Source organism: Conger conger, unplaced genomic scaffold (genome assembly GCF_963514075.1).
Source record: "Conger conger unplaced genomic scaffold, fConCon1.1 SCAFFOLD_61, whole genome shotgun sequence".
NCBI lineage: Eukaryota > Metazoa > Chordata > Actinopteri > Anguilliformes > Congridae > Conger > Conger conger.
The window spans coordinates 55,001-72,094 of NW_026890389.1; the positions used below are offsets into that span (position 1 = coordinate 55,001).

Sequence of the window (17,094 nt, forward strand, 5' to 3'; positions counted from 1 at the left end):
GTAAATTAAAGTAAATGACACTTCATATTTGGTAGCATAGCCGTTGCTTGCAATAACTGCATCAACCCTTGGTTAAGGTATGGTGATTGACTTGGCCAGTCTAAAACTTTTTCTCCCTAATGAAGCTTTTCGTTCTGTTGGCAGTGTGTTTTGGGTCATTGTCTAGCCCAGGGGTCAGCAACCCTGGTCCTGGAGCTTTTGTTGTTACTCAGCACTTAACTGATCAATTAAAGCAGTCGATTACTCTGTTAACTGGCCTCACCTGGTTTCTTGGGTATGAATCAGTTGCTGGTATTAAGGCGAAAACAAAAACCAGCACACCCTGCGGCTCTCTAGGACCAGGGTTGCCGGCCCCTGGTCTAGCTGCATGATGGAGTTCCTCCCAATTAGTTTGGACACATTTCTCCTTAAGTTGGGAGACAGAATGGTTCTGAATTCATCCTGCTGCTACCTTCATGAGTTACATCATCAGTCCATAAAGCTGCGTTCCAGAACTTTTGTGGCTCATCTCTGTACTTCTTTACAAATTGTGATCTTGCCTTTGGATTCTCACTGCTGATGAGTGGTTTGCATCTTGTGGTATAGCCTCTATATTGCTGCACTCTATGTCTTCTTTGAACGGTCGATTGAGATATCTTCACCCTGCCCTGTGGAGATTGTTTGTGATGTCACTGACTGATGATGTTTTGGGGTTTTTCTTCACAGCTCTCACAATGTCGATCTCATTGGTCGATCTGTTCGATGCCTGTTGCGCAGTACACCAGCGGTTTCTTTCTTTTTCATGAGATTATGAGATTCAAAATGGCTTGCTTTTCTCTGGTCTTCATGTTGGTTTATCTTTTCAACCAATCAACCAATCAACCTAATAAATCTACAGGACACATCTGGGTGACAAGAAACACTGGTCACTCACATGTTCCAGTACTTTTGCTCAGCTAAAAATTGGGTGATCTGATACAAAAGGTGATAGAACAAATCTGGATTTAAAAAATACCAGGAAAAGCTGAAATTCTGATCTGGAATCTCCTGTACATCTTTTGACCTCAAACTCAATTGTCTTCAGTGTATCGCAAAAGCAAAGGAATTGACCTTGCTGTTCCAACACTTTTGGAGGGCACTGAATATATAAATTCCATCATTTATATTCCAATTAGTGCGTTTTGCCTTTTTACAATGCAGAACTTTGCTAAGGTGAGTTGACTGGTTTGCACAAGCGTTCCACAGAAATACGTCACTCAACCTGCGGTGGCTTACCATAGAAGGCCAAAGGTACAGACAAACAGACCTGTTGACACTTTTAGTCGTACTGTGCAGGTGCAACCGTTATAATTTGAACAGAGGAAAGCTATCGCTAGCATAAAGGCTACATTGGAGGTATTGCTTCAAGTGCGCGCATGCGCTTTATACGGGAAACCAATGTGACAGATGGAGGAGGGGGGTGCGCTGATATTCTGCGCGAGCGCCGGGAGGGGAAGAGAGGGAGAGAGAGAGGGAGAGAGAGAAAGAGAACGAAGATTTAAAAAGAGACGGGATAAGGGACAATTACCGTGAGAAATAAATTAGTGAGTTATGATGTATATAATATTTGTATTCCATTTATACAGGGATCGTTTTATACTTTGTAAATATTGGTAATTTATTCAGCCACTCAGTGCCGAACAGCTGCAGAATGAAACCATTTCCAACAGTTTTTAGACGCAACTAAACGAAAGGGGTACATTTGCTAATTAAACGGCGGATACTCCTTTTAACAGTAGCCTATAAGACAAACAGAGTCGCTATTTGATTTATTTTTTCGAGCCGAACGATTCTGGAACATTTTTGGTACGCATAGCTTATTTCGTACAATTGAAATAAACCACGTTTTTTCAATATTCAGGAGCTTTCTTTTATATACGTTTTGTATGCTTTAAAATTAGCAAATTCTCAGATGTGACCAAATGTCATTTTATTTCGCAAGACGGGAACAATAGCGAGTTCCTTTGTCACAGCCTGTTGTCAGAGCAATACCAACAGAGCAAAAGAAAAAAGGCACAGAATAAGACAACTTGCGCCCAGATTCACCCCGGGATTCTTTGGAGACGCTTTTACCGGTCGGTGGGGACGGCGGTGTCGGGCCATGGCGGCGGTGACCAGCGCGGAGACGAACCCGCAACCTCGGGTGTACTTTCAGACCCCATCCGGGACCGACGATGCCGAGGTGCCGGTTCGGAAGCAGGGCCGCGTGACGGTGAAATACGACCGCAAGGAGCTGCGGAAGCGCCTGAACCTAGAGGAGTGGATCATCGGCCAACTGACGGACCTGTACGACTGCGAGGTACGGCGGGCGGCGCGGCGATGCCAGTTTCTGCATGGGTTCAGTTTGTATTAACAACCCGTATTTATCATACAGGTTATGATAAAGAATGCGTAATTGCTATGCAATAACTTTAATAACAATCCATGCCAGTCGTTATCATCTGTTGTTATTATCTGCCTATTTAACATGGCACCTGCCCCTCCCCTCATGTTAGTATTGTCTAGAATCTCCTGCCCATAAACGGCCCAGGTCCAAATGGAGGGATGTAGCTCAAGATTTAACCATTTTTTATCGTCGTCTGTGCATAATTAGCTTTGGGCCTTGACAGTAGCCTGCACATTTCAGCCCCACAGATCAGTAGGCTATACAATGGGCCAGGCAGGTAGCTACGTGAGTTTTTGCGGTACTTTGCAGCGGAACACTCGCCCCGTGGCCGCAAATATGAGATATTTCGGTTCGATTGTGCGGGGCTGTCCAGAGCCGAAATACTACACATAGGAGCGAAGGATAAATGTAACGGTCTCATCAGAAAGATTAACTGAGGGTTTCACATACAACTCAAGATCCTTTGTGGTAAATAAATCGCATCGACAGTCTTTTTAAATCGTTTTACAACTATATAAAGGTCACGTCACATGCAGCGGGAGTGTATTTACGTTTTATGTTCCGCCTCGCAGATGAATACCACGATTTGAAACATTTAGCTGTAAGAATGGACCGTGATTTATTGCACTGAACGCGGCGTCTTACACGCCCAGAGAAATAGAGCCGAGGCGAGACGCAGGGAGCCGCGGACCAGCTGCACTGTGACAAAAGAACACGTGGGCAAGGCGTTTTCCTGGCTCGCGCTCTCGGTGGAGCACCATTATATCGCTGACATCATCTTTCTACCATAGCCCTTTTCCAGCTATTCTATTCTTACAGCACACACACACACACACACACACACACACACACACACACACACACACACACACACACACACACACACACACACACACAATAATGAGAAAAGGGAAGGGGAATCTTGTATAAACATACCCCACAGGCATTCTTCCCTGCATTGTTAATTGTTCATATCAACAATAAGTTCCCTCCTTTTGTGAAACCATTAAAGCCTGCTCAGTGTCAACTTTGACCCTGGGACGTGTTTAAAGCGGGAACAGATCCCGACCATGTTGTACTTTTATTAGAGCATGCACAATGTAATGCGGGGCATTGCATTGTGGGATTGAAACCTACCAACAGCCCTCCGATTGCACAACACTAGTGCTGAAGTGCAGAATCAGAAAAACTGATAAGGGATTTCATCCATCCCCCACCAGCCAGGACAGCCTACGTTCAGCCCAGAACTAAACAGGATGTCCATTTGTCTCCTGCGGTGGACATAACTCGCTGAGTTTGGGTTGCTTCATGGTTGCTGTATTGTTATGCATCGTGAGAAATGTCTCCTGAGCATCCACATCAAACCGCACAGAGCCTGGGGATCTCTGGGGCGTGTCCCACATCCGGACCCCACAGCGAGCATTCTGGGGATCTCTGGGGCGTGTCCCACATCCGGGCCCCACAGCGAGCATTCTGGGGATCATGCCTGGGCATCTCTGGGGTTTTGAGAAAAACTGGAAAATGTAATTCTGCTTCGCTGCGGTCACAATATACCCGTCGTCTGTTACGCTGACCGATCGATCAGAGCTTCTCCTAACAGCATCCTGCATGACACCTCAGGAATTTAACATGAAGACTATTACACAAAAATTAAAACCTGCACCACCATTATGGTGTAGAGTTTTTCATTTCTGCCCTAATTTGGCACACCAGTTCAGCTGATTCTACTCATTAGCAGCTCAACGAGATGGGTAGCTGTCGAATGAGGTGTGAATGCTTTGTTATTCTCGGAGTGAAAACTTACAGGGTGGTATATCAAAGGTAGATTAAGGTAAAAAAGGTTACATTTTGGGACACTGGGTAGATATTAATAATTGAAGAAAGTTTGAGGATGGAAATAGGCCAACAGTATGCCTGTCGTTCACTTACAGGCTACCCCCCCTTTACCTGGGAGTCAGGTGTGTTCCACCCTCCCTTTACCTGGGAGTCAGGTGTGATCACCCTCCCTTTACCTGGGAGTCAGGTGTGTTCACCCTCCCTTTACCTGGGAGTCAGGTGTGTTCACTCTCCCTTTACCTGGGAGTCAGGTGTGTTCACTCTCCCTTTACCTGGGAGTCAGGTGTGTTCACCCTCCCTTTACCTGGGAGTCAGGTGTGTTCACCCTCCCTTTACCTGGGAGTCAGGTGTGTTCACCCTCCCTTTACCTGGGAGTCAGGTGTGTCCACCCTCCCTTTACCTGGGAGTCAGGTGTGTTCACCCTCCCTTTACCTGGGGGTCAGGTGTGTTCACCCTCCCTTTACCTGGGAGTCAGGTGTGTTCACCCTCCCTTTACCTGGGAGTCAGGTGTGTTTCACCCTCCCTTTACCTGGGAGTCAGGTGTGTTCACCCTCCCTTTACCTGGGAGTCAGGTGTGTTCACCCTCCCTTTACCTGGGAGTCAGGTGTGTTCACCCTCCCTTTACCTGGGAGTCAGGTGTGTTCACTCTCCCTGTACCTGGGAGTCAGGTGTGTTCACCCTCCCTTTACCTGGGAGTCAGGTGTGATCACCCTCCCTTTACCTGGGAGTCAGGTGTGTTCACCCTCCCTTTACCTGGGAGTCAGGTGTGTTCACCCTCCCTTTACCTGGGAGTCAGGTGTGTTCACCCTCCCTTTACCTGGGAGTCAGGTGTGTTCACCCTCCCTTTACCTGGGAGTCAGGTGTGTTCACCCTCCCTTTACCTGGGAGTCAGGTGTGTTCACTCTCCCTGTACCTGGGAGTCAGGTGTGTTCACCCTCCCTTTACCTGGGAGTCAGGTGTGTTCACCCTCCCTTTACCTGGGAGTCAGGTGTGTTCACCCTCCCTTTACCTGGGAGTCAGGTGTGTTCACCCTCCCTTTACCTGGGAGTCAGGTGTGTTCACCCTCCCTTTACCTGGGAGTCAGGTGTGTTCACTCTCCCTGTACCTGGGAGTCAGGTGTGTTCACCCTCCCTTTACCTGGGAGTCAGGTGTGTTCACCCTCCCTTTACCTGGGAGTCAGGTGTGTCCACCCTCCCTTTACCTGGGAGTCAGGTGTGTCCACCCTCCCTTTACCTGGGAGTCAGGTGTGTCCACCCTCCCTTTACCTGGGAGTCAGGTGTGTCCACCCTCCCTTTACCTGGGAGTCAGGTGTGTCCACCCTCCCTTTACCTGGGAGTCAGGTGTGTTCACCCTCCCTTTACCTGGGAGTCAGGTGTGTCCACCCTCCCTTTACCTGGGAGTCAGGTGTGTCCACCCTCCCTTTACCTGGGAGTCAGGTGTGTCCACCCTCCCTTTACCTGGGAGTCAGGTGTGTTCACCCTCCCTTTACCTGGGAGTCAGGTGTGTTCACCCTCCCTTTACCTGGGAGTCAGGTGTGTTCACCCTCCCTTTACCTGGGAGTCAGGTGTGTTCACCCTCCCTTTACCTGGGACTCAGGTGTGAACCTGAACCAGGGCTGGAGGTTCAGGTCCAGATTTGATGATCCTGTCTGCCTCTGTCACATGACCTGGGTCACATGACCTGGAAACGCTGTTCCCTGTGTTAAACACTTCCTGATCTCAGTGCAGAACTCACTTTAGCTAATTTACACCTTCGCGTATTGTTATGCTAAACAGACATTTTTCAATAATCCTCCTCAACCTCCACCATTAAAGTTACTGAAATGATATTAAAATATATCTTTCATTTATTCTTTCGGGAAATCACTTGTATGCGATAAAAATATTTCAGCACAGTTAGCTAATGCTTATATGTGACAGTGCAACCGAATGATTGAAATAGTGATGAGTAATAATGATTACTAAGCAATTTAGACCAGCAGATGTATTACATGTCATTACACTCAAGTTGTTGATTGGCTGTTTTATGCCTGAGAGGTGCTGCAGTGGTCCAGTTCCTGGAGGTTCCTCTACAGCGCTGGGTCACTCAAATATAAATACAATATGAATAAATAATGTGTTATTTAGCTGATGCTTTTATCTAAAGTGATTTACAGTTGCTTAGACTTGGGGACAATCCCTCCAGGAGCAATGCAGGGTTAAGGGCCTTGATCAAGAGCCCAGCAGCTTATCATGGCTCGAACCACCAACCTTCTGTGTCCCAGCCATGTAGCTTAGCCACTAAGGTACAGTCTGCTGCTACATATCACAACAGTGCTGGGTCACTCCAATTGCTGCCATTCCTCTGCAGTGCTGGGTCACTCAGTGGGATCTCTGCAGTGCTGGGTCACTCAGTGAGATCTCTGCAGTGCTGGGTCACTCAGTGAGATCTCTGCAGTGCTGGGTCACTCAGTGGGATCTCTGCAGTGCTGGGTCACTCAGTGGGATCTCTGCAGTGCTGGGTCACTCAGTGGGATCTCTGCAGTGCTGGGTCACTCAGTGGGATCTCTGCAGTGCTGGGTCACTCAGTGGGATCTCTGCAGTGCTGGGTCACTCAGTGGGATCTCTGCAGTGCTGGGTCACTCAGTGGGATCTCTGCAGTGCTGGGTCACTCAGTGGGATCTCTGCAGTGCTGGGTCACTCAGTGGGATCTCTGCAGTGCTGGGTCACTCAGTGGGATCTCTGCAGTGCTGGGTCACTCAGTGAGATCTCTGCAGTGCTGGGTCACTCAGTGGGATCTCTGCAGTGCTGGGTCACTCAGTGGGATCTCTGCAGTGCTGGGTCACTCAAGCTAAAATAAGCCAGTAGGCACATGCAGCCATTATAATGTCTGAATCATTCAGTGGAGGAAGTGATGTCACGTGCTGGCAGACATCTTTGTGTCGGGGCGGGATAAACACTTCCTTTCCTAAAATAACTCCGCACAGCCACCCCCCCGGCGGGGCCAGGAGGAAACTCTTAAAATGTAACTCATCGCAGCTACAGAAAGGGTAAATTTAGACGAGTTTTTGAACCTGTTTTAACCGCATGTAATGGCTGCATACACAGTTCCACGCGGACACAAACAAAATAATTCCCATCATGCAATGCTGAGTGAGAATGCTTTTCATTTAGCCACGTACAAAAAAAGTGTTTCCCGAGGTCATGGAGCAGACGGCAGAGCAGGTCGGATGAGCTGGAGTTCCCCACCAGTGCTTTGGGCCTCTTGCAGTAAACAGGCTGGGCGCTGTTCTCCACCTGATTTTAGGGGTTCATAGAAGCTGTTTCAGAAGCAGACTGCACTTTCAGAAATAAAGGCACAAAATCTGCCTCAAAAGGTACAACTGCTTGTCGCTGGGACGGTACCCTGTGGGATGCATGAAATTGTGCCTCTAGCCTACAGTATATAACTAATTTGCACCTTTTTGCTTGGAAAATGTATTCATTTGTACCCAAAGAGAACATTACTGTACTTTTGGGGTACATTTGGAAATTTGATCCTTGAAGAACAGAAATGTACCTCCACTGTCACTATTTATTTTCATTATTATTATACATTTATTTCTGAGAGTGTGGTGACCCCAAAAATAGTTTCAGCAGTGCACATTAGCAGAGCAACACCAGACGCCCCCCCCATAGGAGAGTGTGTGTGTGTGAGTGTGTGAGTGTGTGTGTGTGTGTGAGTGTGTGAGTGTGTGAGTGTGTGTGAGGGTGTGTGTGTGTGTGTGTGTGTGTGTGTGTGTGTGTGTGTGTGTGTGTGTGAGAGTGTGTGTGTGTGTGTGTGTGTGTGTGTGTTTGTGTGTGTGTGTGTGTGTGTGTGTGAGTGTGTGTGTGAGTGTGTGAGTGTGAGTGTGTGTGAGTGTGTGAGTGTGTGAGTGTGTGAGTGTGTGAGTGTGTGTGTGTGAGTGTGTGTGAGTGTGCACACACACACTCATCAGCAGGACAGACCCTGTGACTCTGAGGCAGAGCCTTTGGCCCCGTTTCCATGGAGACGGGGATGGGGATGTCCATCCGGGGCCCCTCCCCTGCCAGAGCCCTCCCGCTCCTCATTATGCTGCATCATGCTGAATTTACACACACTTCCGTCTTAACGAGCAAGCTTAACGAGGGAGCTTAACCATCCGCCCACGCAGAGTTACCCAGAACTGCTTCAGTGCCCCCCGCTGGTCTGCTACCCTGGATCAACCCCCCGGCCCATGCAATAATAACAACAATAATAATTATTATTGTTATTATTATTTCCTATTTAGCGGACGCTTTTATCCAAAGCAACGTACAGTTGATTAGACTAAGCAGGAGACAATCCTCCCCTGGAGCAGTGCGGGGTTAAGGGCCTTGCTCAAGGTGTAGATCTTATCGTGGCAACACCAGGGCTGGAAATGATGTCATCCAGTCCACCAATCAATAACTCAACTAGTTTGTGTAAAAGTTTGGGAACCCTGTCAGTTAGTACTTTGTAACTCCTCCTTAGGCAACTAGAACAGCTTTTATACAAGGGATAGGTCCGGGCACCACACCCTCCTGCTCTACCTGAGACTGCAGCTCCCACACCCTCCTGCTTTACCTGCTTTACCTGAGACTGCAGCTCCCACACCCTCCTGCTCTACCTGAGACTGCAGCTCCCACACCCTCCTGCTTTACCTGCTCTACCTGAGACTGCAGCTCCCACACCCTCCTGCTTTACCTGCTCTACCTGAGACTGCAGCTCCCACACCCTCCTGCTTTACCTGCTCTACCTGAGACTGCAGCTCCCACACCCTCCTGCTCTACCTGAGACTGCAGCTCCCACACCCTCCTGCTCTACCTGAGACTGCAGCTCCCACACCCTCCTGCTTTACCTGAGACTGCAGCTCCCACACCCTCCTGCTCTACCTGAGACTGCAGCTCCCACACCCTCCTGCTCTACCTGAGACTGCAGCTCCCACACCCTCCTGCTCTACCTGAGACTGCAGCTCCCACACCCTCCTGCTCTACCTGAGACTGCAGCTCCCACACCCTCCTGCTCTACCTGAGACTGCAGCTCCCACACCCTCCTGCTTTACCTGAGACTGCAGCTCCCACACCCTCCTCCTCTACCTGAGACTGCAGCCTCCTGCAGACCAAGACTGAAACAGAAACAGAAAGAGAAACCCTTTATTTAGTATTTTAAAGTGCAATAGCGTAATCAAAGATCAGCGCTGCCAAGACATAAAACACTTTTAGAGGAAATTGGTCCACTTCGTGGGAAATTTACTTTCACAAATTAAAAAAAACATTCAGCAGTTCCCTCCATGGAAACCAGATTAGCAGTTTATAGAAATAGGAAGAACATTTATTTAGAAATCTCACTCCAAAACCGACTGATCAGCTGATCTTCTGAATCAGCCTTTACACTAAAGCTTACGACAACTTACGATCACACCTTTAACTGAAGAACAGCAGAGAAACCATGAAACCTTTAACTGAAGAACAGCAGAGAAACCATGAAACCTTTAACTGAAGAACAGCAGAGAAACCATGAAACCTTTAACTGAAGAACAGCAGAGAAACCATGAAACCTTTTACGCAAAAACAGCAGAGTAAGTACTGGAACGGGGTTCTTATTAAGGTCCAATAAGTGTGTGAATAATAATTCAATAAGAATCAGTTATCTGCAGCCATGAACATCAAGGTTAGTACACATGGTAATGCGGGAGCAGCGACAGCACCGAGATAAATACAAAGTAAAATACAAATAAAATAAGATATAAATATAAAGTAGTTCAATAAGAAGAATCACAGGTGATACACAGATAACAGATTAGGGCTCTGATCACCTAGGGGGGAGGGGTCTGTTGTTCTAATTAACCCCCCCGCTGTCTCATTGTCATAATGCGCCCCCCCCCCCCCCAATCTGCATTTTGTTTGTGAGAATGATACCTGGGTCACACGCTCTCGCTCTCGCTCTCGCTCTCGCTCTCGCTCTCGCTCTCGCTCACACTCACACACACAGTGGTCGCAGGTGCTGTGACAGCTGGTCTGGGAAGCCACACTCTGGAGGGGAGTAGAGAGGAGGGAGAGGGAGAGCGGGGTGGAGGAAGGGATGGGAGGAAAGAGAGAGATGAGAGGTAGAGAGAAAGAGAGAGAGAGAGGGTCTGGAGAAAGAGATAGAGACAGAGAGAAAGAGGGAAGGAGAGATATAGAGAAGGGGAGAGAGAGAGAGACACAGGGACAGAGAGAGAGAGAAGGAGAGATATAGAGAAGGGGAGAGAGACACACACAGGGACAGAGAAAGAGAGAGAGAGAAAGAGAGAGAGCAGGATGAAGTGAGGACAGCTGGTCTGTAGCTCTGTAGAGTTGCTCCTCCATCTGTAAATGAGGCTCATTGTCTCTGCGCCAGTTCATCTGCGCGGGGGCCGCGGCCGCAGCCATGGCAACGGCTGCCCTGCACCGTCTGCACCGGGACGACCCCCCCACCGTAACACTGTACAGTGCAACACTGCAACACTTACCACAGTAGCTGACCTGGGGTCAGTCTGAGCACGCTGTACATGATATTATTAACACAGTACCTGACCTGGGGTCAGTCTGAGCACGCTGTACATGATATTATTAACACAGTAGCTGACCTGGGGTCAGTCTGAGCACGCTGTACATGATATTATTAACACAGTAGCTGACCTGGGGTCAGTCTGAGCATGCTGTACATGATATTATTAACACAGTAGCTGACCTGGGGTCAGTCTGAGCACGCTGTACATGATATTATTAACACAGTACCTGACCTGGGGTCAGTCTGAGCACGCTGTACATGATATTATTAACACAGTACCTGACCTGGGGTCAGTCTGAGCACGCTGTACATGATATTATTAACACAGTACCTGACCTGGGGTCAGTCTAAGCACGCTGTACATATAGTTGGTACCGAAACCCGGTACCACTCTTTCACTGGTTCTGACCCGACCAAATTGCGGCAGATTTTTGTGTCTCATTTTGGTGCCACACCAGGTAACGTTACTCTCCCTTTCTCCCCTCAGTGACAGCAGGTAGCTGGCATTACATCAAAAGTTCTCCATGAATTCCGAATGAATTTCTTTGGGACCCATAAAATAAAAACACTTTCTATCCTGAAAAAAGTTTGTACTTCCCAGACTTCCTCAGACGTACACATGGCAAAATAGATTTTTTGTTGTAAAACGTCAACTTTTTCTGCTATAAAATGTAAAAAAATTTTTGCCTAAGCGCAACAGACCCCGTGAGCGTATTTAAAATGCCACGGTTTCGTTACGCAGGTGAAAACATGCCGTGTTGTTTATGGAGCCTAACAAACGCCACACTGTCGGAGATTGTCAGGAGCTAAGTAGCTTTTCACTTCAAGAACACGCATGCAGTCAGGTCCGTACAGGACCTTTGTTTTACCACCCACGTGTTACAAAATAAGGAACTGTTGTCGCTAAAGCAATGGCACCTAAAAATAGGTTACGCAGATGGAACTAAGTTTTAACGCTTTCAAACAGTATATCCTGTTACCATAGTGATTGAAAATTGCACTGTGAAAAAAAGGAATGAATGCAAAAAAAAATAAAAATAACCCTCACCACCCCAGTGTGCACCATGTCTACCATCTCAGTGTGCACCATGTCTACCATCTCAGTGTGCACCATGTCTACCATCTCAGTGTGCACCATGTCTACCATCTCAGTGTGCACCATGTCTACTGCATCTCAGTGTGCACCATGTCTACCATCTCAGTGTGCACCATGTCTACCATCTCAGTGTGCACCATGTCTACCATCTCAGTGTGCACCATGTCTACCATCTCAGTGTGCACCATGTCTACCATCTCAGTGTGCACCATGTCTACCATCTCAGTGTGCACCACCTCTACCATCTCAGTGTGCACCATGTCTACCATCTCAGTGTGCACCACCTCTACCATCTCAGTGTGCACCATGTCTACCATCTCAGTGTGCACCATGTCTACCATCTCAACACTCCCTAACCTGTCCAGTACACTAGAGTATTCAATAGAGTATTCAATAGATTATTCTAATAGATTATTCAATAGAGTATTCTAATAGATTATTCAATAGAGTATTCAATAGATTATTCTAATAGAGTATTCAATAGATTATTCCCCCGCCCTTCCTGTTATGAGAGGAATGGGGGAGGAAATGAAGGAGAGAGAGAACTAAAGAAAGGAAGAAAGAGGAGGATGGGGGAGGGGTCGTGGCTTCATAAGGAGTGTGATTACGGCTCTGAGACACCAAAACCTGAAGAGCCCTAACAGAGGAGAGAGAGAGAGGAGGGAGAGAGAGAGAGAGAGAGAGAGAGAGAGAGAGTGATGAGAGAGAGAGAGAGAGGAGAGAGAGGAGAGGGGGAGAGGGAGAGAGGGAGAGGAGAATGAGAGAGGGAGGGGGAGAGAAGGAGAGAGAGAGAGAGAGAGAGAGAGAGGGGAGAGAGAGAGGGAGAGGGAGAGGGGGAGGGAGAGGGAGAGGGGAGAGGGGAGAGAAGGAGAGAGAGAGAGAGAGGAGAGAGAGGGAGGGAGAGAAGGAGAGAGGAGAGGAGAGAGGGTGAGGGGGAGAGAAGGAGAGAGGGAGAGAGAAGGAGAGAGAGAAGGGGGGAGAGAAGGAAGAGAGAGAGAGGGAGAGAGAGGGAGAGAAGGAGAGAGAGAGGGAGAGAAGGAGAGAGAGGGAGAGATAGGCAGAAGAAAGGGAGAGAGGGAGAAAGAGGGAGAGAGAGGAGAGAGAGAGAAAGAGGGAGAGAAGGAGAGAGAGAGGAGAGAGAGAGAGGAGAGGGAGAGGGAGAGAAGGAGAGAGAGAGAGGAGAGAGAGGAGGGGGAGCTGGAGAGAGAAAGGAGAGGGAGAGATAGGCAGAAAGAAAGGGAGAGAGGAGGGAAAGAGGGAGAAAGAGGGAGAGAGGGAGGGAGAGAGAGAAAGAGGGAGAGAGAGAGAGGGAGAGAAGGAGAGATAGGCAGAAAGAAAGGAGAGAGGGAGGGAAAGAGGGAGAAAGAGGGAGAGATAGAGGGGGAGAGAGAGAGGGAGAGGAGAAAGAGGGGACAGCTGGTGAGACAGAATTGGAAGTGACTGAGGCAGCTGTTGTACACTCATGCACAAGATATTGAAATTAACTGATATATAAATACATATATCCACTCACCGAGCACTTTATTATATAAATACTTATATCCACTCACCGAGCACTTTATTAGGACATTTTTACTCTTATTACACCTGCTTATTCATGTGATTATCTCATCAGCCAATTGTGTGGCAGCAGTGCAATGCATGTAGATATGGATCAGGAGCTTCAGTTAATGTTCACATCAGCCTTCAAAAATGTGATCTAAGTGACTTTGACTGTGGAAAGATCATTGGTGGGTGGTTTGAGTATCCCAGAAACTGCTGATCTCCTGGGATTTTCACGCACACTAGTCTCCAGAGTTTGCAAAGAATGGTGCAAAAAAACAGAAAAAAAATCCAGTGAGCAGCAGTTTTGCAGACAGAAACGCCTTGTTAATGACAGATGTCAGAGGAGAATGGCCAGACTGGTCTAAGCTGACAGGAAGGTGACAGTAACGCAAATAACCACACATTACAACAGTGGTTTGCAGAAGAGCATCTCTGAACACACAATGCATCATAACTCTAAGTGGATAGGCTACAGCAGCAGAATTATAAACAATAAGTTGAATAAATACCGAATAAAGTACTCAGTGAGTGTATATGTGTATAAAAATGCACAGCACCCTAATCCCCCCCCAATTTACAAATCTCAGTGTTAACCTGAAATTATTTGCGCCCATAAAAGTCTGTAAAAAAACTCAACCGTTTTTAGAAATTGCACAGACATAAAAGGCAAAACCAGAAGCAGCGATGAAATGAATGTTTTCAGAAAGGAGTGATTTCGGGCGAGATGGCCGGCGGCCCCATCACTCCAGGAACGAAGGTGTTTTCAGGGGAAGGCACTTTGCAGCACGTTTGAGGGAGGCAGTGTAGTCATGGCGACAGTGCTGTTGGGAGGGGCACTGGGCTGTGGAAGGCCTACAAAAATCACTAAACCTGTGTGTGTGTGTGTGTGTGTGTGTGTGTGTGTGCGCGTGCGTGCGTGCGTGCGTGCGTGCGTGTGCGGTGTGTGTATGTGTGCGTGTGTGTGTGCGCGTGCGTGTGCGCGTGCGCGTGCGTGTGCGTGTGTGTGCGTGTGTGTGCGTGTGTGCGTGTGTGCGTATGTGTGCGTATGTGTGCGTGTGTGTGCGTGTGCGTGTGCGTGTGTGTGTGTGTGTGTGTGCAGGAGGAGGCCATCCCGGAGCTGGAGATCGATGTGGATGAGCTGCTGGACATGCCCAGTGATAAGGAACGTGGCGTCAGGGTCAAGGTACCGCACAGGAGAGGGGCATTCTGGGATTGATGTCACATGATGAGTCAAAGGTCAAGTGATGGCATGTTTCTCACACGCTTCCCTTTGGTCCGCAGGACCTGCTGGTGGACTGCTACAAGCCCACAGACGTACGTTTGTATGCACTTCTTATCCGCTTAAACACACAAAGAGGAAAGCCTGTGGCTAAAGATTCTGGTACTAAGCAGTCACGTTTCCATTTACAAATCTGTACTCAACCACACACTGGGGTTATTGTTGGGCATGACGTGGTCAGACCTGAGTACACACGGCTTTTCCTGAAGGTCTGATCTACTCTGATCCATACTCTACTTCTGTTGCATTCCATGCCTTAAATGGCATGCTGTTTTTAATGTGAGAATGCTAAAGGCTAAAGCCCAAGAAACAGAACATATTTGAAGTAGTACTTTAAAGTCCAATACCATAATCAAATATCATTTTATTTATTTTTTTTAGAGAAGATGAGGTCAAAAATTCAACACTCCCAAATTGTTTTTTGGTGTAGACATACTGTAAAATGCTTTGGGAAGAAATTGGTCCAATTTATGGACAATTACCTTTCACAATTTAAAAGAAAAATACAATTAGCATTTCTCTCCATGGAAAATAGTAAAGAAAAAGTAAATAACAGCTTTTTCCCACCTGGCCTAATTACTGTGGGAAGAAGTAATATGATTTTACAGTAATCCAGAGCCACAAACCCGAGAGCATGTCCACACACACACACACACACACTCACACTCACACTCACACTCACACTCACACTCACACTCACACTCACACTCACACTCTCGCACACGCGCTCACACGCGCTCACACGCGCACGCACGCGCACCCACACACACGCACACACACGCTCACACACGCTCACACACGCTCACACACACTAACATGTCTGCTGCTCTCTGTTGCCCACTTCCTGTTTCCTGCAGGACTTTGTGGCCGCGTTGCTGGAGAAGGTGCGAGGCATGCAGAAACTCAACACCCCCCCCAAAGAAGATCGATCTCACACCCTAATCTCTGACCCAACACCCCTGAATCTCCGGTCCAACACCCCTGAATCTCTGACCCAACACCCCTGAATCTCTGAGCCCAAAACCCTGAATCTTTGACCTCAAGCCCCTGTATCTGTGACGCAAACCCCCTGAATCTTTGACCTCAAGCCCCTGAATCTCTGAGCCCAAAACCCCTGAATCTTTGACCTCAAGCCCCTGAATCTGTGACGCAAACCCCTTGAATCTCTGCCCACATAACCACAACCCCTGAACTGCCGACCCCAATGCTATGACTCCTGACCCCATTCAGCCCTGGCCCTGTAAATCTTGTCTCTTTAAACTCACACCGCTTAATGCTCAACCCCAACCCCTGAATCTGTGAAATGTGCAATCCCACAATCCCTCTGTGGTGCTGATGGAGGCTGCAATCCCGTAATGCTGATGTGGTGCTGAGGGCTGCCCGGGGGGACCCCAGCATTCAGGCCTGCTGTTCAGGGGGGACCCCAGCATTCAGGGGGGACCCCAGCATTCAGGCCTGCTGTTCAGGGGGGGGGCCCCAGCATTCAGGCCTGCTGTTCAGGGGGGGGCCCCAGCATTCAGGCCTGCTGTTCAGGGGGGACCCCAGCATTCAGGCCTGCTGTTCAGGGGGGACCCCAGCATTCAGGCCTGCTGTTCAGGGGGGACCCCAGCATTCAGGCCTGCTGTTCAGGGGGGACCACTTTGAGGTCACGGCGACGGATGAGCTGATTGGACACCCGGCAGCACCGCACAGACTGAACACAGGACTGAGTAGGCATAGTGAGTATGCAGGAGTGAGTAGGCACAGTGAGTAAGCAGAGGTCTGAGTAGGAATAGTGAGTAAGCAGGAGTGAGTAGGCACAGTGAGTAAGCAGAGGTCTGAGTAGGAATAGTGAGTAAGCAGAGGACTGAGTAGGCATAGTGAGTAAGCAGAGGACTGAGTAGGCATAGTGAGTATGCAGGAGTGAGTAGGCATAGCTTACTCACTATGCCTACTACAGTCCTCTGCTTACTCACTATTCCTACTCTGACCTCTGCCTACTCACTGTGCCTACTCACTCTTGCTTACTCACTATTCCTACTCAGACCTGCTTACTCACTGTGCCTACTCATCCTGCATACTGAGTATGCAACTCAGTCCTGTGTTCAGACTGTGCGAGTGCTAGCGGGTAGGTCCAATCAGCTAATCCGTCGCCGTGACCTCAAAGTGGTCCCCCCTTGAACAGCAGGCCTGAATGCTGGAGGTCACCCCTGAACCGCAGGCTGAATGCTGGGGTCCCCTCCTGAACAGCAGGCTGATGCTGGGGTCCCCCCCTGAACCGCAGGCTGATGCTGGGGCCCCCCCCTGGAGCCGCAGGTGATGCTGGGGCCCACCCCCTGAACCGCAGGGTGTGCTGGGGTCCTCACACATGATGGTAGGTCCAGGCGAGGGGAGATGAAGGTATAATCAGGTGCTTTACGGGACATG

General features: G+C 48.6%; 1 protein-coding gene across 1 annotated transcript; it reads left to right on the plus strand.

The window, feature by feature from the left end:
- The first annotated feature begins 1,478 nt into the window (after positions 1-1,478).
- LOC133120167 (protein phosphatase 1 regulatory subunit 14B-like) lies at positions 1,479-16,598 on the plus strand. The gene is made up of 4 exons (XM_061230244.1): positions 1,479-2,317; positions 14,509-14,592; positions 14,691-14,723; positions 15,546-16,598. The coding sequence occupies exons 1-4, from the start codon at positions 2,120-2,122 to the stop codon at positions 15,693-15,695; spliced, it is 465 nt and encodes a 154-aa protein (XP_061086228.1). The 5' UTR covers positions 1,479-2,119; the 3' UTR covers positions 15,696-16,598.
- The last annotated feature ends 496 nt before the right edge of the window (positions 16,599-17,094 follow it).

Coding starts and splice junctions, on each gene's coding strand:
- LOC133120167 (XM_061230244.1), top strand. CDS start 2,120: ATGGCGGCGGTGACCAGCGCGGAGACGAACCCGCAACCTCGGGTGTAC. Junction 2,318..14,508: donor CGGACCTGTACGACTGCGAG/GTACGGCGGGCG, acceptor GTGTGTGTGCAG/GAGGAGGCCATCCCGGAGCT. Junction 14,593..14,690: donor AACGTGGCGTCAGGGTCAAG/GTACCGCACAGG, acceptor TTTGGTCCGCAG/GACCTGCTGGTGGACTGCTA.